This window comes from Desmodus rotundus, chromosome 10 (assembly GCF_022682495.2).
Source record: "Desmodus rotundus isolate HL8 chromosome 10, HLdesRot8A.1, whole genome shotgun sequence".
Lineage (NCBI taxonomy): Eukaryota > Metazoa > Chordata > Mammalia > Chiroptera > Phyllostomidae > Desmodus > Desmodus rotundus.
In genome coordinates, this window is record NC_071396.1 from 19532623 (window position 1) to 19558001 (window position 25379).

Here is a 25379-nt window from a genome sequence, read left to right on the forward strand (position 1 = left end):
TGTAATTATGAGGTACTTTGGTGTGTGCTTCCTTGGGCCCAAATTCTTTGGTTCTCTCTGAGCTTCCTGGACTTCCTGGAAGTCTATTTCCTTTGCCATATTAGGGAAGTTCTCCTTCATTATTTTTTCAAATAAGTTTTGAATTTCTTGCTCTTCCTTTTCTCCTTCTGGCACCCTATGATTTGGAAGTTGGAACATTTAAAATTGTCCCAGAGGTTCTAAGCCTCTCATTTTTTTGAATTCTTGTTTCTTCATTCTGTTCTGGTTGGAAGTTTATTTCTTCCTTCTGCTCCACACCATTGATTTGAGTCCCCGTTTCCTTCCTGTCACTGTTGGTTCCCTGTACATTTTCCTTTATTTCACTTTTCATAGACTTCACTTTTTCCTCTATTTTGCAACTATATTCAGCCAATTCTGTGAGCATCCTGATTACCAGTGTTTTGAACTCTGCATCTGATAGGTTGGCTATCCCTTTGTCGCTTAGTTGTACCTTTTCTGGAGTTTTGATCTGTACGTTCATTTGGGCTATTTTTTTTTCTCAGCACACCTGTTACATAGTTAAGGGGCGGAGCCTTAGGTGTTCACCAGGGCAGGGTAACCCTCGTCACTACACTGTTACGCTGTGTCTGTGGAAGAGGGGTCCAAGAGAGAACAATGGCACCTGCTCTGCTCTCTGCCGGATTTCAGTTACTTCTGCTGCTACTCACAAGCAAATTGGGCCCTTCTGGTGCTGATTCCCAAGTGAATGGTTCGTGTACACTCTAGGACCCTGTGGGTCTCTCCAACAAGTTCTCCTGTAAGGCTGGGAGTTTCTCCTGCTGCCGCCTCAACCCCCACAGGTGTTTTCAGTCAGAGGCTTTGAGGCTTTATTTCCCCACACTGGAGCCCTGGGTTACTCAGCCTGTCTCGCTCCCCAGTTGTTCCTCCCAGTTTATCCTCACACTAATGTGGGACCACCCAGTCTGCCAACTGCCGCCTTGCCTTGAGTCCTCTCGGCCCAGCTCCCTGTCTCTGCCTCTTCTACCGGTCTGGACGAATGTTTCTTCTTTAACTCCTTGGTTGATAGACTTCTATACAGTTCGATTTTCTGTCAGTTCTGGTTGTTTTTTGTTTTTAAATTTGTTGTTTTCCTTCTTTTGGTTGTAGAGGAGGCACAGTGTATCTACCTACACCTCCATCTTGTTCGGAAGTCCTCTCAGACTCTGTAAAGTAGTCTTGATTGTAGGTCCTTGCTTTTCATCATTTTGAATATTTCATGCCAATTTTCTTCTGGGCTGAAATGTTTTTGTTGAGAAATCAGCCGACAGTCTTATGGGAGCTCCTTTGTATGTAACTAACTGCTTCTCTCTTGCTGCTTTTAAGATTCCCTGTTTGTCTTTAACCTTTGCTATTTTAATTATGTTGTGTCTTAGGGAAGTTCTCCCTAAATGAGCCTCTTTGAATTCATCTTGTTTATGACTGTTTGCACTTCTTGAACTTGTGTATCTTTTTCTTTCACCAGGTCAGGGAAGTTTTCAGTCATTATTTCTTCAACAGGTTCTCAATCCCTTGCTCTCTCTCTTCTCCTTCTGGCACCTATGATGCAGATGTTGTTATACTTCATGTAGTCCCCAGGGTCCCTTAAACTCTCCTAATATTTTTAATCCTCACATGAGGACATATTTTATTAATTTGAGAGAGGAAAGCAGATAGAGAGAAACATCAATGTGAGAGAAAAACATTGATTGGTTACCTCCTGTTCATGCCCCAAATGGGGATCGAACCTGTAACCCAGGCATGTGCTCTGACCAAGGATCAGACCTGCAAACTTTTGATGTACAGGACAACACTCCACACAAGCAAGGTACTCAGCCAGGGCAAATGTCTTCATTTTTTAAGGGTTTTTTTTTTTTGTATTTTCCCTACTCTGGTGTTTTCTGTGCCTTCATCTTCCAGGATTCTGCCCTGACCTTGGCAGGTAAGGTCACCTGGAGCCCAGAGGGTGAATTCCTGTGAAGGGGAGGCATCAGTGAGGTTCACGGGAAAGTGGTTGGAATGGCCCCCACCCCAAAGCCACACCACTCAGTTGCTGACCCCCACCCGCTGAGTCTGCCCAGGCTCTACACCCCAGTCTAGGAGGCCGACTCCTCAGCGGGGTGGGTGCTGCATGGTGGGGTGATTACTTTCCCCCAGGCTGATGGTATAAGGAGGAGAGTGCTCCACTCAAGAAAGATGTCATCTGAGGTGTTGGAGAGGCACTCCACGCAGGGATCCTGGCAGCTATTCCCTCAGCTCTCTCCCCAGAGCCACAAACCCCAGTCTCTCCACATACAACTCCTGTCCACTCTACCCTCTCTGTGCCAGGGCTCAGGGTGAGTGGCTGTGAATGCGATTTTGTGCATTGGCTCTTTAGGAGAGAGCCTATGTCCCTAGGAGACTCCTGCCTATCCTTGATGGACAATCGCCAGTGATTTTCACAGCCAGATGTTATGTAGGTGCCTCTTCCCAGCTCTGGTGCTCTGGGCTGGGGAGCCCAGCAGTGCATTGAGACCCCACACTCCTGAGGGGGAAACTTTGCAGCTGAGATATCTCTACAGAACTTCAGCTGCACCCCTGTGGGAGTGGGGTTAGCCCTTTCCACATCTCTGCCCTTCCTACCAGTCTCAATTTGGCTTTATCTGTAAGTCCTTGGTTATGAGGCTTACATTCAGCTAGCCTTCAGTTGGTTATTCAGGTTGATTGTTCTATATTTTAGTTGTAATTTCAGTTTGGTCCTGGGAGGAGGTGAATGTAACATCCACCTAGTCTGCCACCTTGTTTGTTCTTGCCAGTTCTTCTCAACGTCTGTTTTCTTGGAAATGTTAACAGTTAGGTAGTGAGGAAAGGAGGCAGGGATGCTCTGGGCAACGTGGAACAGAGGCCTTCCAGTAAAGCAGACTCCAGACTTGGTGAGACAGTCTGCACAGTAAGGGAGTTTTATATTTCCAACCAGGCTAAAATTTTCTCTTTGAATGTGGATCATCTATTTTGTTCAAAAATGGCAGATGTTTTACAGGATTTGGCATTGTCTGTAACCTATACTTTATATATGTTGAAGGAAAATTTCAATCATAAAAGTCCACCTAGGGCTGATTCAGAAAACCCTCCCACTGAACCTAAGAGCAGGTTTAAGTGAATTCAATGCCTGGACCCCAGGTGTGTGTCAGGAGGTTGCCTTTCATTATAAGAACATGAAGATGCTCGGTACAAGTATTTATCCGTTCAGATCACATTCTAACAAACTCCAGGGGTTATGCAAGATTATACAGGAAGAAAGGGCCATGGGACACTATGAAATAAAAGGGCTGACGGCTAAGGAAAGGCTCCCTTGCCCTGGCCAGTGTGGCTCAGTTAGTTGGAGCATCATCCCATAACCAAAAGGTTGCAGATTTGATTCCCGGTCAGGGAACACACCTAGATTATGGATTCAGTCCCTGGTCCTGGCCCATACAGGAAGCAATCAATTGATGCTTCTCTCTTGCAACAATGTTTTTCTCTCTCCCTCCTTTTCTTTCTGCAAAATGAAAAAAAAAAAAAGCCTCGGCTAAGGGATAAAAAAGAAGAAAAACTCCCTTAATCCCTTCGTTGTAAAATGACTTCCTTGCTCTTAGATCATCCTTTAAGTCTCAATCCGAGTGCATCTAGGAAATCAATATTGTGTGGAAGCATCTTTTAAACTGGGTGCTTGTGACCTCATTACATATTCATTCACATTATGTAGGACTCCACTGTGAGTGTGGTTGTAACTAAGCGGATGCATCCGTGATCCTAAAACAACAACAGGAGGCAATCTAAGAACAGTTGTTTTTCTTGAAAGAGAAACTGTGGCATCGGGTACAGTGTCACCTTTGGAGGTGACAGAAAAATCCTCACATTCGACCTGTGTCAAACCAGCAAGGCCTGACACTAACAGCAAAGTTGTTAGGGGTTGCAGACACCGGGCTGAGAGGGATGCAGACATACTGATGTGAGACAGGAACGTGGCCCAGCTCCATCTCCCCTCCACCTGCTGTCCCCATAGCCCAGTTTTGAGCCCCCTCCTCCTGTGCTTGGGCCCCCGTGAAGCATCCCCTGGCCAGCACTCTTGGGAAATTGAATGAGTCAAATCCACCCACACAGACACTGACAAGTATTGGAACTAGTAGACTGATGAGGGGGAAGGAAGCTCTAATTATAATTTAGCTAGTTAACTTCAGACCAGGGCATCGTGCTGGTGAAAGATAAACCAAGGCACACGAAAATTATTCTGCAAGAGTTTATCGGAGCGTGCATTGGCTGGACCCAGGCAGCACAAAACGGCTAGAAGCACCCCACTGACGTGAGCTGGGGCAAGGTTTCTACAGAGGAGAGGTGGAAACGAAGCAGAGAAATTACCTTATTGGTTAGAGCCTAAGTGGTTACCTTATTTAGGGAAACCTAGTTGGCTGTTTGTGATTGGTTGTTCCTCCGCTTCCCTTTCTCAGGTCCCAGGGCAGGCAGCGGCTTGGGTTCCAGGTTGCTCACGTGGGCCACCATGCTTTAGAGCCACCTCAGTCTGATGACCTCCTTGTTTAGAGGCATTGACAGTGTGTGGGTCACAGCCAGGGGAGAAGAGACTTGGAGGTGACATTGGCCAGGGCGCAGGGGAGAGGAAGCAGATCCCAGCCGAGGAATTTACACAGGAGGGTTTCCTCGGCCCAGACTCCATGGAACAACCTAAGAAACTTCAGGTGCAAGACTCGCCTTCTGGCCGTGTGAGTTCCCCAGGTACAGGCCTCTGAGGAGGGAGGGTGCCAGCCCGCCCCGCAGATGGGAACCTCCCGCACGGGGCAGCTCTGGTTTTCATGATCAGCTCATCAGGTGCCACAGGAGCCTGGATTCTGTGGCCAGGCTGCTGTCCCTCTGAGTCTGGCCTCTCTGCTGCTGGCGATGTGCCTTGGCCACATTTCACTTTTGTGCCTCAGCAACCTCATCTGGAAAGTGGCTTCAGGAGTGTTACTTGGAAGAGCTAAACGAGTGTTTCACACGATGGTGCAGCCAGCACAGTGCCTGGCTCGTCAAGACCCTCAGTGGCTGTCAGCCATTGTTTGTATTAATGGTTGTGTGTGGCTGTCCCCTAAACTTGTGGAGTATGCGTCACATGCAGGAGGGGGCCCACTCTTAGCCAGAAAATAGTGTTTTGGGGCCCAGAGCCTGGGGACTCACCTCTGGATAAAGGGCACAGGTTTTCCAAGGTGATTGCCCCTGTGCAGGACTGGGCAGGGCCATCAGACACCGCATCTCCTTGCCCATCATGGGCACACAGCAGCGTGCCACTGTTCTTTGTGTGATAATGCCAATCACTGTAGTAACTTTGTAACATTTGAATCTTCTCATTTAGACCTTCCCTATTCTTTCCCCTGTATCCTCTCAACATATACTTCCTAGATGACACAACGAGGTTCATAGAGAATTCAGAATAAACTGAAGCATGTCCAAAAACTGAAATAGATGGAAACAATGAAAACTAGAGAGGGGATGGTGGGCAGACGAGACCTTCCTCAGTGAAGCACCTGGAAGAGCTCACTGAGATCAGGGACACGGACCCATGGCTCTCGAAGGAAGATGCAGCTCTGACACCACCAGCCTGTCGTGTTTGCTGGCCTGCGCGGGCGCCACTGGTGCCACTAGGGGAAGTCAGCAGTTGTCCTAATCTGGTGGCCACGAAGGAGGCACAGCAAGCGCCTGGGGCCGGAGAGGAGGGAGGCTGTGACTGAGGCCATGGGGACAGCACTGGCTTTGTTTGGGAGGTGGCAGTGAGCATGCTGCACGCAGGCCACAGCCTCCCGGGCTCCCCGCCCACGCACTGCAGCTCTCACTGCCATTCCCACTCGCTTGTGCACCCACCGCGGCTGCATGGGCCTCAGGGTCACCCCTCTGGCCCCCGCAGGCCTGTCCCGCCCTGCGAGAGCCCGCGTGGGTGTCCTGTGAGCCACTGCAGACGTCAAACACTCCCACTCCACCCAACACCATTTACTTAGGATCTAAAATACTGCCCACGGAGTGATTAGAGGTAAAGTTGCAGACTTTTAGAGTTAAAGGGACCCTTGAGAGATATAACGCTCCTGAATTTTACAGATGAGAAAACTGAAGCTCAGAGAGGTTGAGTTACTTACCCAAGGTCGCACACCCAGCTTAGGGGCACAGAGGAAACTGGAAGTCTGACGTCCACTGTACCCCTTACTCCATTCCGCACTCCCAACAAATGCAGACTTTGTCAGGGTTTAGGTTGACTCATCAGCTCAACTTTTAGTGGTTTTGAGGGAAAAATTCATTACACATCTCTACTGCAGTTATTTGCAGGAGTCCAGCTATTTGTAGGAAACCAGAAGAGTTTCTGTAAAGTTTTGGAAGATGAGCCATTTAAAAACCTAGACAGAATGTGTGTGGCTTGTATGTACTGGAGGCTGCACATGGTTTGTTCATTTGTGGGGCGTTCTTGTCATTTCTGAGAAGATTTAGGCATCTTTGAACGCACTGTCATACACTGACTGAGCGTCCAATGTGCTGGCCGAGGAACAGTTTGGTGACAAGGTGGCTCCTGCACAGGCCATCCGCTGGCGAGGCCATGAGCCAGTAACGTCACCTGCTTTGTAGCACATACTTCATGCCTTGCCCTCTCCCACCCAGCTCTTCCTCTGGCTCCTGCACCGCAGCTCGGGGGCTGTGTCAGTGCACAGCCGCCGTGTGTCTGTCGGCAGGCTTCAGGTGAGCCTGGAAGGAAGGCCATGGGGACAGAGCTTTCTGCTCAAGGACTGGCCCTCACGAGCTGAGCCCGGGTACCTGCGCTGCATAGCTTACGTGTCTGTGTTATATGTGCATGGTGCTTATAATGTGTATTGTACTGTGTGGGTCATGCGAGGGGGTTACAATGAGAATTAATAATAATAATAGTAATAATAATAATGCAGCCACACTGGCTTGGCCAGGGCCAGCACTCTGCTCTGTTCGTCTAGAAACAGTCTAGCAGAGTGACTGGGATGCTGGCCTGCAGCCTTCACTCAGCACTCCCCGGAGAGAACAGGGATGTCCCGACCCTCCTGCCAGCTCCAGATCCTCCAGATGGTGGCCTGCCATCTGGAGCGGCATCTCTTTCCTCAAAGGCAGGTGTCTCCTCAGGTTTGCACATAGCCTCCCTCCAGGCTGAGCATGGCCTTGCCATTGGCCATACCCACAGCACCGTCTGTCCTGTCCTCGGGCTTGTCCACTCTCTATATGGCCACTCGGAACTGGCCCCTCACCCTGAGCCTGTGCTGTGTGCCCACAGGTGTCCCAGGCCGCCGCGGACCTCCTGGCGTACTGCGAGGCCCACATCCGGGAGGACCCTCTCATCGTCCCCGTGCCCGCGTCAGAGAACCCGTTCCGGGAGAAGAAGTTCTTCTGCACCATCCTCTGACTGTGTGCGCAACAAGGCGCCTCCTTTTCTGGACGCCCCGTGGGGACCCGCATGCTCATAGCTTTAGGGAGCCCCTCTGTCCCTGCCCGTCCCTGCCAGCCACGATCATGGGAGTGGGTCTTGTCCGTCCCTTGGTTTTTTTCATTGCACTAATTTCACTTTTTCTTTTCATTTTCAAGTTATTTTCATTATTGGCAAAGGAAACAAGACATTTTTGTAGCTAAATAACAAATGTGCCAAGTAAAAATAAGTATGGATTTCAAGGCTTAAATTTTTAAACATCAGTTCCCAAGTTTAAATACATCAAGTTAATACATTTCAGTGGATAATTTATTGAAAAACCATACCCAAGAATCCCCATTCCCGATAATTTAGCATCAAATACGAGCACTTTGACCAACTAAAATACATGGGTAAAATTTTCACCTCCTCCCCTGGAGAAAACAGTTGGGAAGGCCTCTGTTCCTGCGCTTCCCTCACCCTGTTAAAAAGGAAACGGCCACTCTGGCCAGGTAGCTCAGTTGGTTGGAGTGTCATCTCCATTCACCAAGGTTGCAGGTTGGAGCCCCAGTCCAAGCACATACAAGCAGCAACCAATGAGTGTATCAATGAGTGGAACAACAAATCGATGTTTCCCTCTCTCTCTCAAATCAATCAATAAAAATTTTTTTAGAGAAAGGAAATAACCCACAGCATCAACAGGTTTTTTAATCCTCTCCTGAGGATATGTTTATTGATTTTAGAGAGAGAGGAACACTGAAGTGAGAGAGAAACATTCATCAGTTCCCTCCTGTATGTGCCCCAATGGGTGATCAAATCCACAACCTAGGTATGTGCCCTGACCGGGAATCAAACCCACAACCTTTCGGTATACAGGACCACGCTCCAACCAACTGAGCCACCTGGCCACTGCACATCAACAGTTTTCTTAACGTGTGTGGCCCAGCCCCCTGTATTCACCGGTCGTCACTGACCACCCTGGAGGTGGTCCTTCCACAGAGGTAGATGTGGGGTGCACACTGGAGCAAGCCGGGCTGTGCGTGCGCATGGTGACTCCAGCTGCCGAAGGCGCCACCTCCCTTCACCACATGACACCTCTGCCTGCTTCCCGGACTGGCTCCTCCTCATGAGTCTAACTCGGGCAGCACTAATGAGGGCCGTTTTGGGCCCAACACAGGGCCCTGTGGGGTTTCACCGTGGTGGCCCACCCCAGAGGAGTGAGTCACAGGAACAGCAGATCTGGGCATGGGCAAGTATTCACTTAATCCTCCAACAATAAACAAACGCCAGGAGCATATCTGTTTTAAAGAGAGGGAAACTGAGGCACAGAAAAATGGTTTCCCCAGGGTTATAGGCGATAAGCAAGGAAAACTGGGGCTTGAGTGCAGGCAACCTGGTCCGAACCCCTGGGCTAAGCTGCCTTCCAGGTCTACCTGGTTGCAGGCAGGCAGACCCGCAAACAGCCTGAACGACACTGTGTGAAACACAGTGGCCGCAGCCCACAGGTCAGGCCTGTGTTCCTGCAGTTCATGGAAGATGACACATGGCTGCCCCAGTGGGAGGCCAATTGGCTCTTGGTTTTTCTGAGACAAACTTGCAGGCCCTTCCGAAAACACACTCCCAGCACGCTGAAGAAAGAAGAGACACAGAGCACCTCGGCTTTCCCGGTGTTGGGAAAGGGCCTCTGTCCCTGGTCCCGAAGGGGGTCGCTCCAGGAGCAGGCCATTGTGTTCCTGAGATGTTCTAACCTGAGACACGGGGATAATGTGTCCTCCTCCTGCCTTTCTGTACAGGAGGACACAGAGAGGTGCTGCAAAGATGAAAGCTGTGATTATCACTTAAAACAAATACATGGACTGAATGCCAAGCTGTAATAGAGGGCAGACCGCATGGCTTCAAAGACACCACGGTTCCACTGGAAAAACTAATGTAAAATTGCCCGCAAAAGGGCAAATATAATTTTCAGATCAATTAATGACTCGCCACCCTTGTAAATGGTTCTAGTACATTTTCATTCTTTGCTTCTTTTGTTGAAACCCATTCTTAGCTTCGTTAAAGCTCACTGGTAATACCAGTGTTATTAAATAAGACCTCAGGTCCTTCTCCCTCTGTCTGTGGCCAGGGTCCCTTTAGTCTGTGGCCCCCGTCAACACCACTAACCTGATAAAACAAAGCACAATCCATAAAAGCACCTCAGAGAAGCTGAGAAAGTGGGACAGCACAGAAACTGGCTAAATCGGGTCAAGAAAAACGACGTGCTTCCCATCCCCCTGTTCGTCTTTACTTTTTCTGTCCGTCCACATTCTGCCTGCCTTCTTCTCTCTTCCTTCCATTCCTTAAGGACGTCTTTTGTCCTTTACCACACCCTTTCCTTCCAAACCTGTGGCCTTCATGCGTCGCGCCCCTGGAGTGTCCCTGAACTCAAGGCCATCTTATTAAAGGCGAGCTCAGCCTTGTGAGCTATGAGATATACAAACAGGTGACTGTTCCCCTCCCCCTTCTCACTACCGTCAGGAGGTGAATGGCATGGAGTGCTCCTGTGGTAGGCAGTTGTCACTGTGTCATTGGGTGCATGTTTCCAGTTTGGCTGTCCAGCATCTGACTCCCCTTCCCGTAGAGGGGAATCACTCCTTGTACATCGAGTCATTGAGAGGCAGTGCCCCCCCCCTCTGGACGTTCAAATGGAGAAGTCTTCCCTGTGTCTCAGGTGCACCCCCTTTCTAGCACTGGCTGACCAGGGAGTACCCAGTCACCCAGGGTGAGCTACATAGACTCCCTGCTTGGGATGTGACCCCAGAGCCAATGACACAGAAGTGACAGCATGCTGAGATTATTTCATGGGAGCTGTGGTGGTTGGGGACAGCTGTAGCCCAGCAGGTGTCCAGGACTGCTGTGAACCCTGGTAACAGCGCCAGGGTGGCAGAGTCCTGAGCTGAGTGTTCCTGCTGGTTCCTTGGCCCCACCGAGCTGCCTCGGCTCCCACCCATTTTCCTAGGTTTCCTTCCTAGCTTCTGTCAACTCTTCGAGCCCGTAAGTTCCGCCCAATAAACTCCTTACTCTTCCCTGCAATAGCTTGGGTGGGATGTAACATATGACCTAAAACTCCACTCCAAGGTGTGTACGTATCAGGAACGTGTGCCTACGTTCACCAGAAGGAAAGAACTGTGTTCGTAGCAGCACTATTCACAACCCCAAGCTGGAAGGCACCCACATGCCCACACTGAGTGGAGAAACCCCTAACGGCACACTCCCACATGGAATCCCGCAGGGCGATGACAATGAGTGAACAGTCCTGCAGCCGCATGCTGCCGCGTGGCATGGAGCTCGAGGCAAGGCAAGTCCGGGCTATGTGGTTCCGTATCCATCGAGTGTGAGACCCTCTGTGCTGCTGCAGGGGGGACGCTGGTCACTCTCCGGGGGCTGGTAGCCAGGAGGGGCACAGGCGGGGCATCCGGGGTGTTCTGTTTCTTCTGACCAGTTTGTGAGAATTCTTTGAGCCGTACACATCCCAGGTGTGCACTTTTCTGTACTGATGTTATGCTTCAATAAAAGTTGGTTTTTGTGGCTAGCAGTCAAGAATCCTGCTTTGGTTTGGGGTTTTTTTTGGTTTTGTTTGTTTGTTTGTCTTTTTGGCACTTTGCTCAACCTTTACTGCTCTTCGGGTCTAAATTCATCCTGGGGCACTTCACAGTGTATCTGACAACATTTTGAAATAGGAAATAACTCACAATCACAGCTCTCTGGACAGAGAACAGGCTTTGAGTACCAGGTGACAGTCCCCTGTGAACAGGACATGTGAATACCAGGCGTGGAACTTGTGTCTTTGGGGAAAACAGTGAGGAATCCCACTGGGACTTCCCACTTGGAGCTTCCTCTCTGTAACTGAGGCAGGCAGCATCCCCCCAGCTCCTTCCGCCTCTGACGGTCAGGAATGAACGCAGGGGGTGGCTGTCACAAGGCCGGAATATCAGACTCCACCTCCCGGGAAGGAACCGCACCCAGGCCCCAGATGATGTGTCTTCTGCATGTAGCCCGGTCACCCCCGCCAACCAGCCGTAGATACACCAAGGCAAATGCCTCGGTTGACTCTGTGCCCCCCCAGCGGCTGTCAGCCCCCTCCCAGACCTCTGAAGGTTTCTGAGGGTCCCGCGTGCCTTCGCCTTCGCTCTCGGCTACCATGTGGCCTCGGCCATTCTCGTAGCTCCGACGGGAAGGGCAGCTCCTGCTCCGTGAGTCATTCCACGCCTGCCTGCTGCGTGGAGCTCCACCACGTGAGAGCCGTCCCTCCCTCCGACGGGGCTGGAGGAGGGGAGCGAACCGCAGGTCAGAAGGCATTTCGTCCGGTGCCTGTTCAAACTGGAGATGAAAATAATGACAACTAACGTTTCTGTCCCAAGAAGAACGTGGACTTTGCTAGTAGATTAGACAGACTCTATTTACACTGCCGTATCCTCGGGCGCACAGGGCGGTGAGAAGGAGCCAGACCGCGGCGGGTTTTGGGGAGCACAGGGGATGCCCTCTGCCCCGCCCGGTTTCTACCTCCTCTCCCGGGCAGCACGCTCCTGTGCCCTCCGGGCCGCGGGGCCAGAGCCGGGAGCCGCGGCCCAGTTCCAGCGTTTCCGGAGAGAAGTGTGCATGGGCCGTGTCCACCCGCACTGGTCAGAACCTGACATCCCGTGCGGCGTCTGATAAGACCCCTACGCTTGACACCATTTACCTACAAATAACTCACTCACTCATCAGTGTGGGAGCCCAGGTATGGTGATGAGTCTCCTGTCCGTGTTCTAGTAACCACTCACCTGCCAAGGCTCCCCGCCGCCAAAGCCCGCCCATCTGCTCTGCGGCTCATGACGTCAGGCACGTCAGGGGGAGCGCGGCAAAGGTTCCCGCCTGCCCCGCCCCCTCCGACCTGTGCGTGCCGTGCGTGGGCGCCTGCCGCGCGGGGGCGCTGTCCCCACCTTGCTGCCGTCACGGTCTTGCGCGCGAGCTCCCGGTGCCGGTCTGGGCTTCACTCGCTGTGTCCCCCGCACCTGACGTCAGCGGGCACGTGAGAGGCACTCGAGGAGCAGCAGCCACAGAAATGAGGGAACCTCACCACTCGACCTTTTTGATGCTGAGTGCGTCTTAGGGTTCCCCACGAGCGAACCGTGGGGGTGGGGCTCGGAAGACCTTGTGGGGCAGTCACGGGGGAGGAGAGAGAGAAGCCCCATCCGCCGCAGGCTACCTGGGGTGGCGGGCGTCCAGCGGAGAGGCTGACGTTGGACCCTCGCAGCCGTGAGACGACCCACCTGCGCTGCGTACGTTCCTCAGACGCATGCACGCCAGGCCGAAGTTCTGATGACGTAACGGGCCCCCGCTGTTAGGTGGCCAGGCGAGTGCACGAGTACTAATTCTCTGGCTTGGGTTTCTAAACCATTTGGTAAAATTCTTATCGACTACGGAAGCTTTACGTTATTGATTATATTTTATTTTATTGTTTACTTTTAAGTTGGACTTCATTCAACTCGCTTCTAAGTAGACCAGTCCCCGGGGCAGAGTCAGTGTCCCTGATGCGATGTCGCCGATGCAGCTCTCGGCATCCCTGTTTCCTGGGCTCCTGATCGAATGATCGCTTGTCTCGTTGCAGCTGTTACTGGCCTCTCACACTGGGAAATACACACTCGCATCAGCCTCTCTCTAGTTAAAATGACGCGGGAACAGGAAAATAAAAAAAGAGAGGATGCCTCCCCCCCATGGACAAATAATGATTGAGCCAGGAGGTTGTGAGGAGAACAGACAGACAGACAGACACCAGAGCAGCAAGAAACCTGGGCTTTGAGACACAGGGACTCGGGTTCAAATCCTGCCTCCGCCTCTTCCCAGCCCTGCCGCTGCGCCAAGCTTTCATTTTCTCCGCTGGTGAAATGAGGGTGATAGCGCCCATTGCATAGGGGGCTCTGGAGGATTCCGTGAAATAACGTAAGTAGTGAGCACTGCCTGGCACCTAACACACGCCCAATAAACAGGGACTCTGTTTACCTCGTTAGCAGCTGTTGTGGAAACAAGACCAAACAGAGAGAGACTTCGAATTCAAAATGAGACTTTGCCATTTACGGAAGACACATCGAAAAAGGGAGAGAAGGTAAAACCTGCCCATCAGTAGCAGGTCCAGCCCCTGCACACATCAGAATTACGGGCTTTTTCTACTTGAACGTAACCTGGGCCCCCCGCCCCCCACCTCCCAGGAACCCCCTTCTGGAGAAGGGGCCTCATGATATGCCGGGAAGACGAGAGAGACCTCGTGGTAATCAACCGAGCAGGTGGTCAAACCTATAGCTGTACGATTGCAAACTTCAACATTGCTACTTAAATTCAGTGCAGAGCTCCAAGTATGTGGTCAAACATTCAGGGTCTCTGAAGGGACCAGTGTATTTACCCAAGGAAGTAACCCACCAAGGGCCTCTCTGGTGGCCGGAACTTAGTAACTTCTCCTGGGTAGTGCTGTCCTTTTGTGGTGAGCTGACATTACCGTTACCTTCTTTGGGTTTGCGCCTCTGACAGTTTTGACTGAATACACACTGGAGCCCCAAAGGCTGGCCCCACCGGGGCGGAGGAAGGGCGGTCGTGGCCCAGGTGGGGCTGGCGAAGAGCACCTGCTGCTCAGCCTGATGCTGGGGTGGAGGGCTGTGGGAACCACTCGGGGTTCTCCTAGTGCAAGTCCACTGTTGGGGTCCAGGCACAAATTAATTATTGTTGCAGGCTGAGGTGTGTCCTCCTCAGATTCATGTGTCGCTGTCCTAACCCCTAGGCCTTCTGAACGGGACTGTAATTGGAGACAGAGTCCTCACAAAGGTAAACAAACCAACATGAGGTCCTGAGGGTGGGCCCTAATCCACTGAGCCTGGGGGCCCCATAAGAAGAGGAGAGGGGACACAGACACACAGAGAGGGGGTCCATGTGAGGACACAGGGAAAAGGTGGCCGTCTACACGCCAAGGAGAGAGGCCTCAGAAGGAACCACCCTGCCGACATCTTGATCTCAGACTTCTGTCCTGCAAAATGGTGACAAAATAAATGTCTGCTGTGTCAGCCACCCAGTCTGTGGTACTTTGTTATGGTAGCCGGAGCAAACTAATGTACTTTTCAAATCCTTATGTAGAGCTTGCCAGGTGCACTTTGAAAATAAATCTGCTTAACAGCCCTGTGAGGACTAGGAGGAACCCGTTTTAAAGATAGCAAAGTGAGGCACAAAGAGGTCGAGTGTCTGCCTTGTCACCCCAGAGGGAACAGGCAGAGCTGGAGCCCAGGTATTGAGTGCCGGAGCGCCTGCTCTGAACCACTTGGCTCTGCGGCCTCTCGGAGTGGGTGGGAGCCAGCTGATCCCAGGGTTCAAACAAAAATCCTGGGCTGAACAGGGCCCGAGGGGTGTTGGGGCCTTTGGCAGGTGAAGCTGCAGAAATCCAGCAGGTAGTCCTCATGGGGTCAGGAGACATGGGTATGGGACATGTGAACCTTCAGATGCTGGGACACGGCTATGCGGCAAGGTCACAGGGCCAACCCCCAGTTGCAACAGACCTGACTAGAGCAAAATTGGGATTCATGTAATGTCCAGAGAACTAGAATTTGCCAGAAAAGAACTTGGGGTGGAAACCAGAGTGGAAGGCTGATCCTTTAAACTGGGACACACAGCAGGCAGGAGAAAACACAGGCTGCAAACACCAGGCCAGAAACCTCGGAGCAGAATGTGAGGTAGGGGCAGGGGGCAGAAGGACATCCCAACAGATTTTCAACAGGGGGATGGGTACTGCTTCCTACATCTGCCTCGTTAGGAAGGGTGGGGACAAAAGCCTAGAGCAGGGGCCAAGGCTACTCGAGCACAGGCCAGAGCTGACTGTCTGGGACTCAGGAAGCCCAGCTCTGGGGGGCGGAAGGAGCGAAGGCCAGAAGAGTGGGAGAAAAACTCCATGGGGACCCCAGCCATCTTCTGGGAGTGTCCTTTTCTGCCTGAGGGGGTGGCATCTATTTTTATTAATTTTTCTGAAGCTTATTGCTGAGACTGGACTCAACCCACTAACAGAGAAAGGCTTGGAAAAGGTTTACTGCTTTGAGGCAGAGAAGCTCCAGAAGCAAGCAAGCTCCAGTCTGCCGACCGCAGAGAACCTCAGAGGCAGAGAGTTCGACCTCCTCCACCCCAGGAACAGACTCCATGGTCCTTCAAACACCGTTATCTTTTTGCTTGTCAACGGCTAGCATTCTGTAAACATCATCCAAGCAGGCTATTTTTTCTGAAAAAGGCAATCATTTCAAGAGCTGAACTGCTAAGCATCTTGGTTGAAAACTCCTCCAATATCAAGTAGCCTGGGTTTGGAATCTGTAATGATTTTGTGATGATAGACTTTTATAACACTTTTGTAATATTATAACACTCTCTATAATACAAATGCTGGCAAAATTACATTAAGATACACATATTCCATTTATCACGAAGACTAATAGAAAATAAGGCTCCCAGACCTACTGAGAGTAAATGAAGGACTCATTAAGAAAACAAAGCTTGGCCTGGCTGGTGTGGCTCAGTGGACTGAGTGCCACCCTACGAACCAAAGGGCTACTGGTTCAATTCCCAGTCAGGGCACATGCCTGGGATGTGGGCCAGGTCCCCAGCAGGGGGCACTTGAGAGGCAACCACACATTGATGTTTCTCTCCCCCTGACTCTCCCTCCCTCCTCCTCTCTAAAAATAAATAAACAAAATCTTCTAAAAAAGAAATACAAGAAAACAGAGCTCAGCCCTGGCCAGGCAGCTCGGTTGGTTAGAGTGTCATCTTGATGGGCCAAGGTCACAGGTTCGATCCCTGGTCAGGGCACATACAAGAAACAACCAATGAATGCATAGACAAGTGGAACAACAAATCAATGTTTCTCTCTTGCTCGCTCTTCCTCTAAAATCAATAAGTAATTTCTTTAAAACAGAGCTTAAGATTTACCAGTATAATATTTATCTTTAAATACACAGAAGTGATTAATTCATTAGTAATCAGAGTGAGTCAGATACTTATAATACTTATTTTTAGCACTCAGATAACTGGAAGATAATTCCAAGAGTTTACTTGCTCATCAAACTCTTTATTGACTTGCATGTAATTAATGTGAATTTCATCACATTTTACTTCAACACAGCTATGTAAATGTATTATACTATGTTTGTTTACTGAACCACCAAATGCTGTAATAAACTATTGTTACAGTCTTTGCTTTAACTAGGAGAAGAAAAATAGGAAATCCAGAGAAGAAATTCTTTCTAACAGTTAGCCAAGTGAAATGTGTGTAACAAAAGCAACCTATGCCTGACTGAGAATTCGAATTTTACAGTAATGTGCCGTCAGTGTCTGCCTCAAACACATTAGACCACACGTTCCTATCAGTTATGAGCTAGTTGTTCTCAGGCCCTAATTAATCTAAGTGATTTTTTAAAAGTTTTATTACCAATGTGTGTGCTGGAGGTGGCTTGTCCAGTGTTTGAAGTGGTGACAGAAAGGCTCCAGACCACATAAAATGGGAGAAATGCCCAGAGCAGCTGGCAGTCCCTGAGCATTTGTGAGCACGTATGACCGAGTGCCCACAGGACTCCGCTGTTATTACTCCGACTTCACAGGTGAGGCAACTGAGCAGTGGTGTGCTGGTGAGTGGCAACAACCGTGTCAGGGAGGGGGGCAGGTACCAATCTGCAGTGTTTGCCAGTTCCCATGGTGTAAATTCTCCCATCAGGTTACCACGGGGCAGCAACAGGCTGGCAGAGCTCTTGAAAATTTAGCAGTTAGTTGTCACTGGCCAATCAAGTCACTTGCTCACGTTCACAAAACCCAAGCAGCAAATAAAAGAGCTGTGATTTGAACCAGGGAGTCTGATGTCAGAGCCCGTGTTCTCATCCGACTTTTAGGAAGAATAATCCATGAGGGGCCCCACCACTCCCAAGGCTGCACCTGAACAACAGTCGTGCTGAGGAGGGGCTGCTCTCACCTGCAGCTTCAGTAAGAAAGGGGAGGAAAAGCAGACAGTATAATATAGTGACCTCTCAGGGGAAGAAAAATGGGCAGAAATTGTCAAGTGACACCTCTTAAGTTTGAAGAGATGCTATAGCGCTTTGTTTTTGTTTTTTAATATAAAAATGTCCTGTTCAAGAGAGCGCCGTAGGTGGCGGGGCAATTAAGCTGCCTTTATTTGCAGTGCCCTTCCACCTGCCTCCCATTTGGGCCTCAGGACCTGGGAGTCCAGCCTGCAGTGGAGAGCAGTCCAGCAAAACAGAGGCAGCCCCTGAGCACAGCGGCTCGGCCACAGAGTCAGCTGCAGGGCTCTGCAGAGGGGCCGAAGGTCCTTAAAGACAGAGGAGCCGGAGGAGGAGGAAATTAGTGCCCGCCCGGGGGACTTCGAGCCCAGACTCCGTGTGCGTGTTAAAACACATTATATAAGCTTAGCCTCTTAACAATTTCTAAGGGGCAGTGCAGCACAGTTAATTACATGCACATGATGACACAACAGATCCCAGACTTTTCCACCCGGCGTGATTAAAATTCTGTGCCCCGTTCCCCTCCCCAGCCCCTGACAGTCACCATTTTACTCTGTTTCTGTGACTTTCACTGCTTTGGATACCTCATGTAAGTGGAATTACACGGTATTAGTCCTTTGGTGACCGGCTTATTTCACTGAGCACATGTCCTCAGGGATCCTCCATGTTGTGGCATGTGACACTATCTCCTTTTCTGAGACGGAACTTCCGTTGTGTGTACATACCACGTTTTGTTTATCCATTCATCCCTCGATGGGTGGGGATGTAATGTACAGCATGATGCTCCAGCATGTACTCCGTGTTGCAGAGTTGAAACTTGCTAAGCAAGTAGATCTTAGAAGAACATAAATCTGAAATTCTGTCTGGTGATGAATGTTACTAGACTAATTGCAGTGCTCATTTCACAATGGAAACAAACATCAATTCATTACCTTGTACACCTGAAACTAACATAATGGTGAATGTCAACTATACTGCAATTTCTAGTGTCTGCCATGACAAAGTAACCACTTAAGCGAAAGCTGACTGTTATACCTCCATTTTTAAAATGCTATCTGTTCTTACAGTAGTACTATTGCAAACATATGTTCAAAATTGTTGGTTTAGGTCAACATACAGAATCCCATAAGTGGTTTAGCAGACTAATGAGTTAAACTTACAGGCTGAAATTATACAGATGTGTATGCATTACAGTGATGAGGGAGATGAGAAATTCAGAAGTGTTGCTTATTTGACACGGCCATCTGCCGTCTGTCTTCTCTCAAAGTATCTTCACATTCTGTTACCCACCTCTTGGGTGACTACAGTGACAGAAGAGAGCCTGTAGTTAGGAGCTGGAGAAAACACTGAAGTGACTTTAACAGCTTGGAATGCCTCCCAAGCCTCAACATTGTCCCCAGTGTGGCCCACCCACCATTCTTCTCACATCGTTTCTGTACACGATGACCTGTTAACTAATAAGTGACTGCAGGCAGACAGACTGTTTGCTTCAGAATTCTAGGAACTACCTTCAGTAGAAGCCGACTCCAACCTTTGCACAGTCCGGCTCCGGGAGATTTGCTGCCCTTCAACCAGTTACCTGAACAGACTGTGTTTTTTTGCACGTAGTCCCCTCAATGAAGAACTTTCAACCCCTCCTTTCGATTCCTTTGTTCTGGTTTCTTTTTTTCCTCCTCCTTACAAGAACCCTTGCCCGTGGCCAGTTGTTAGAATGGTCTTTGCGATTTGAGTCTGTCATATTCTCAAGCTGCCGGCTCTTGAAGAGTCTTGCTTTGCTTCTGCCAGCGCCTATCCCTTGATTGTTGGCCTTCGAGCAGCAGGCAGCTGAACCTGGGCTCAGAATCACTGTGACACTTCCTTCTTTACTCTGGCTAACACGGTAAAAACGCATTGCCACGAGAGACCATCTGGACCCAGGAACCCCGGTTCCGGGTATAAACCAGAAAGAAACTCCACTCATCTGCACGTGGCAGTCGGCAGAAGAGTAAGTGCAGGAAGGCAGCACGAGGAAAAAACTGGGGCACCTTAAAGAGGCCGCACAGTCCAGGGATTAGGATGGAGTCCCCATTGCGACGGATAATCTGGGTTTGAATCCTGATCCTACCACTTGCTAGCTGTGTGACCTTGAATGGTGCTTAGCCTCTCTGTCTCTCTCCTTGTCTATAAAGTAGGGTAATATTACTCGTGTTACGAGGATAGTGAATGAGAATGTTTAAAGAATGTGGAACTGTGCCTAGCAGGTAATAAACATGACATGCATGTGCATCAGTGGGAAAACGCAAAAATTAATCCAATCACGCAGTCTCATCCTACACAGCAGCTAAAATGAATGAATGAGATCTACGTATGTCGAGTAAGACATGTTGGAAATGTTGCGCACAAAGAGCAAGTTATAGAACAATGTATTATATACGTGTAAATTTAGGAAACAAAACAATACTACATACTTTGATGGCCGCTCCCGCACAGCTGCAGCACAGCAGTGTGGGCCGGAGCGAATTCCCCAGATGCGCCAAGCGGGGAACGGAGGGGAGAAGGGCAGGGAGAGGAACTGGGGGCGGGTGGAGGATACTCCCACCGAACCGGCGACAGAGGCCGTCACCCAGTGCAGGGGGGGCCCCCTGGGCTTCTGGGCTGGTGACCCCGACTCGGAGGGCTCTGCCTGTCTCTGTTGCTCATGCCTGCGGCCGCTGCACCCCACCACCCCCTCCCCTGCCTCGGCGAGGCAGCCACCGCTTCTCTTTCTTACCCTCGGCGTCTGCCTCTGAGCCGGCTCTTAATCATTTGTTGGATTAAATTTCAAAACAGGAAATTCTAGGAATGTGTTGAACGATTTGAATGTCAAGACATTTATGAGCTGGTGGTACGGCGAAGTCCGGATGATAATCCTCCCGACAGCGCGGGGAAGGTGCGCGTCCGCCGGTGCGGTGCCTCGGCCCAGCGGGCGGTGCCCGGTGAAGGGCGTCACGGGGCGGCCGAGGGCGGCCGAGAACCGACGCCGAGAGGACGAGGCGCAGGGAGGTCGCCAGGGGCCGCACGTGCGTCGCTTGACCAGGCTCACCGGAAAAAGTCGAGGAAGAGCTGGTTGTTGGGATGCCATCCGGAGCCACCGCTCCCCTGTGTCTCTGCACCCCCACCCCCAGGGCTCGTCCTGCTCCCGCCCCTCCCTCCCCTCCAGGGGCCTGCAGCCCCCCTCCCCTACTCGCCCGCGTTCTCTTTTCCTCCCTTCTCCCTGGAATCGTCGAGGCTCCGAGCCACCTTGCTCCCTCTGAGCGCATCCGGCCAACCCCGGCCCGGACAAGCCCAGCGGTTAATCTGCCTGGTGCCCTGGTCCCCGGCCCCCGCCCGCGGAGCCCCGAAGGGGCGGGGAAGTGACGCTGATGCAGCTGCTGCGGTGGGAACGTCGCGGGGGGCCTGTCCCTTCAGCGGGAGAAGGGGAGCCGACGCTTCCCAGCACCTGCTGGCGCCAAGGACGTTCACACCCTGTATTAGATTTAATTTTTTTTTTTAAACCCATAAGGTAGTCGTTCTTTTTCACATTCTGCAGAGTAAGAAACTGAGACTCAGGGAAGTGAAGCAGCGTATTCGGAGTTACGATTTCAGCGAGTGAGAGTTCCAATCCAGGCCTCCTGGCTTCTGAACTTATCCCGCAGAAATGTTACTTATCCCGCCGAAAACGGTACAGAGATCAGATGAGGTCGTGGGAGTCTCTAATTGCCCTCTCCACGGAAGATAATTACAGTTTTTTTCCCCTTATCACTAGTTCATCAGAGGAAAGAAACCAGAAGGAAAAATTGTTTAAGGGTGCAGGGCGGGATGAGGCTCTCATACCACAGAAACGCTCGCCCTGATAAACCTATATCACTATGGGTAATGGGCCCTCTGCATGATGAGCTGTTTAGAATTACCCTTTTATCTTTGAAGATCAAAATATCCTGTCCTCTGACTCAGAATGGCCCTAAGGTATTCTTGCTGAATTAATGTAATGTCGTTTCAGAAACCTAACGCCATCCTCCCTCCAGCATCTGAAATTAATTTCTCATAGAACAGCGCTGCTTTTCGCCACCAGGCTTCTCTGTGCTCATTTCAGTCACAAACCTTTGAAGTTTTAATAGTGTATCTGGAGCAAACACAAAAGCAATGTTGATTTTTAAACAAAAGACAAAAGCATGGAAGAAAGTTGTTTTTCTTTTCCTTTGATCTAAAAGTGAGGCTGCTGAGGCATCTCAAGGTACAGAGAGAGCAAGGAGGGAAGGGAGGAAGACTCGGGGGAGAGGGGACACCAACGGACCTTCCTTCGCGGCCAAGCCCAGTCACCCGCCCTGCAGTGGGAGGGGACGCGACTCTGCAGCTGGGGCCCTGGGCGGTAGTGGCGAAGGACTAGAGAGATTCACCACGCTGCACGTAATACAGCCGACGGGAATATTGAGCAGCAGACCTTTCAGACGGACAGAAAGGGAAGGGTCTGGGATTTCGCACTGAAAAGGAGTTAGTGCACGGTCAACGTTGGGCTGTGTTGACTGAAGACAAGCCTTGATGAGAAAGAGACGATATTTTACTTAGATTTTGAAACTTGTTCATGAGGGAAATTTACTTTTTTTAGTTTTTCTTTTTAAAAGTTTATGTTGTGCAGCCGTAGTGCTGATTACATGATGGAAAACCACTCTTCCCCGAGTCACAGAGTAAATCACTTCCCCTGTTTCACCCGCCAGGCCTCCCAGTGCCGGCCGCCTGCTTCCTTCCACAGATGATTCCTGTCCCTTCTGCTCACCCTCTTTGCTTCCGGGAAACTCCACTTAATTCATTTTCCACCCAGCCAGCGGTCCTCCTTGGGTTCGCTGTCCCCCACACCTACTGGGAGGAGGGCCCCCCAGAGCCCAGCTACTGCAGCCTGTATTTGATCAGCCCCTGGGGCACGACTCGCCCCAGGAGCTCAAGCTGAGGCCTTGGCGGGCCCTGCAGGACTGCCCCTCGGACGGGTTAGGGCCCCTCGGACGGCAGTTTCCAAGGCCAGCCACAGTGAAGAGGCCAGGGTGGGGCTCGGCACAGGCCGAGTGGGTGCCCAGGAAGGGACAGCTACGGTTACGGCGTCTTCTGAGCGACAGTGGGAGGGTAGCTCACTACTGATATCTTTGTCTGACTGTAATTATGAAGGTTTCTTTTTGTAAAAAATTAGGTGGCTATTATTCATTTCAGCGGGAAACCTAGTTGTACAGACTGCGAAGCCAGGAAGCCAGGAAGGTGTCAGGTCCACGCGGGTACAAGGACATGCAGCATCTCATCAGTTCCAGATAAGCAACAGCCTCTTTCTGCCTGTTGGGTCGTTTGCCGGTTCTTTGTGCGCCTCCCTCGCTAGAGGGGAAGTTCCACAGAGTCGATCCCCAGGGCTGCTTTGTTCCCATTTGTAACCTTAGGGGTTCCGGGTACGTATAGACACATTAATATCTGTTGATAGAAGGAGAGAAGGGAGGAAAGGGGAAAGGAGAGAAGGAGGGAAGGAGCAAAGAATAGTATCCAAGTATCCAATAGTCTGGCTGGAAAACAGTAGTATCCAAGTCTGGCTGAATTTTACTAAAGGTGATTTTTGCTTCCGAGGTGCCAAATGTAGCGCTATTTTTACACGTCCAGTGCTCTCGGTCATTTCCTGCACCGCCTCCCACCAGCCTTTCCCCCCACACTCCTCTCTCGACCATATTCCCAGACTCACTGTGAACCCCAGCCACTGCAATGCGCAGAGACTGAGGAGCCAACCAGCTGCTGAACAAATGCATCTGTGCTCGCAGCAGAATGCCAGGAGAACTTCCTAGTAGTGAGGGCACTTTAGGGAGACTTACAGCGACAAGGGACACTCCTTGTTTCTGTCGAGCCGTCAGAAACTCCAGCTTTGCCAGTTCCAGACTTGCCGAAGGCTCCAGCTCAGCAAGCGTGACCCCTGTGTCGAAGCAGGGCCCCTGAGTGGGGTTGCCCCTCCAGGGCTGAGCGCACCACCCAGGATATTTGATGGGGCTGATACTGTGCATTACTTGTAGCAGTTCCTTTAAGCTGAAGAAGAACTAAAGGAAGTAAGAGAGTAATACAGTTCGTTAAGTTTAAAAAGACAAAAGACTCTGAAGAAGGAGTTTGCATTCTTGCCCTAATGCAAATATTGCAAAGAATACTTTTTGTCCCCAAATTCCTTCTTGCATCAATATGTACCGAGACAATGGAGATCCGAGATGTAAAGTTGAAAACTGCTGAATTAAGATATGTCCGATCCTTTGTTATAGTGTTGTTTCGTTTGTTTTAAAACAACTGTTAGAATGGACTTCTTTTTCTTGATGTTCATGTTACCTTTTCCAAGAGTTAAGGTTGTGTATGCCTAACTTCAGTCTGCGTGTCTTCATGTTCACGTTTAGAGGACCGTAAGACACCAGCATTCATACTTTCCCCGTCTGTGTCCTCATTTAATATTCAAAGCAACTCACGGGAGTGTGCCCCAAATCTCTTTTCACAGATTAGGAATCTGAGACCTAAGAGGTTAAGTCCTTTCCTTGCTTGAGGGCACATAGCTAATAAATGCAAATCTGGGTTTTGACCTCAGACATGTCTGAAGGACTTGCAGAGAATACTTTAATTCTGTTTTCTCTCTCACACAGTTTTCTGAATCTGAAACTTAAGGCATTAGATTCTGCTAAGATCACCCGAATAATGTATGTTCTTCCATTTTCCCATTCTTAACTTTTAAGATTTTTTATCTTGGATATCTGTAGTCTTATCTTTAATAAAAAGAAATGTGGTATCATTTGTAATAGTATTTAAGTATTTATAAGTCTCCAATAGCAAGGTCCCTCAAGATCTATTGAAATTGGGCTTGGCTGAAAGTTTAAATATGCAAGCAAGAAATGTGTGGATATGGCAGAATGTGGGTTGAACTGGAAGTGATAAAATTAATAGAAATTGTGCTGTATTAAGAGGAAGACGGAAGTTCATCTTTTAAAGGTAAAATGACTCAGAGTGAAAATGCAACACAACTAACATTTTATAATTGCTTAAATATTCTTTCCTCTATGAAAGCTGATACAGACGCTTCTTCTCTCAAAAAGGTGTCAAATGAACTTTCTCAAAGTAAAATCTAAATTCACATCTTGTATTTTGAGGCTATGTCTGTGGCTAGACTAACCTTTACCAAGTTTTGATTGCCATCCCTCCTCCCACCCCCCCAAAAAAGGCAAAAAAGGGCAAGCTTGTTCCTGCCGCCTACCATCAGCAAATGTGGTGGGCTGCTGAGCACAAAGGAATGACTTGCAGAGAGCACCTCAGCCAGGGACAGTGTGACTGTATGTACCGAAGTCTTGACATCCTTCCAGTTTAGCATTTGTCCCGTCTTCTTTTTCTCCCAAAACTCTGATTTGGATGAGAAGTTATGTGGTAATTACTGGCCCTCTCTATACATCATTTTAAATTCAAGTTAGTTTTGCCGTGGCTGGTGTGGCTCAGTGGGTTGGGCGATGTCCTGCAAACTGAAAGGTTGCTGGTTCGGTTCCCAGTCAGGGCACATGCCTGGGTTGCGGGCCTGGTCTCAGTTTGGGGTGCATGAGAGAGGCAAACAATCAATGTTTCTCTACTCTTTCTCCCTCCCTTCTCCTCTCTCTAAAAATAAATTCTTTTTTAAAAAAAATTCAAGTTAGTCTTCCCTCTCCCACCTAAATACAGACCTTCCATCCGAGCCCTCTGCCCAGCTCCAATCTTTCTTTCCTGCCTTCACAACCGAGCTTCTTGAGAAAGTAATCCGCATACCTCTTTCACCCCAATCCTTCCTTCCTGCCCCTCAAAACTGAGTTCCCTGCCAACCGTCACATCAGGAGGCATGTCTCTGTCCTTGCCTTAGCCTGCTCGGGCTGCTATAACCAAGTACCACGAGTGGC

The 25379-nt window shown here is 50.0% G+C and overlaps 1 protein-coding gene across 3 annotated transcripts in view; it reads left to right on the forward strand.

Moving 5' to 3' along the window:
• Positions 1-9928, forward strand: part of GNG4 (G protein subunit gamma 4) — a 54353-nt gene extending 44425 nt beyond the window's left edge. For all 3 annotated transcript variants that reach the window (XM_053913441.1, XM_045196596.2, XM_024561904.3), the window contains exon 4: positions 7304-9928. In XM_053913441.1, coding sequence (XP_053769416.1) covers positions 7304-7432 — 129 coding nt within the window. In that variant the 3' untranslated portion in view covers positions 7433-9928. The remainder of the gene's footprint in view (positions 1-7303) is intronic.
• The last annotated feature ends 15451 nt before the right edge of the window (positions 9929-25379 follow it).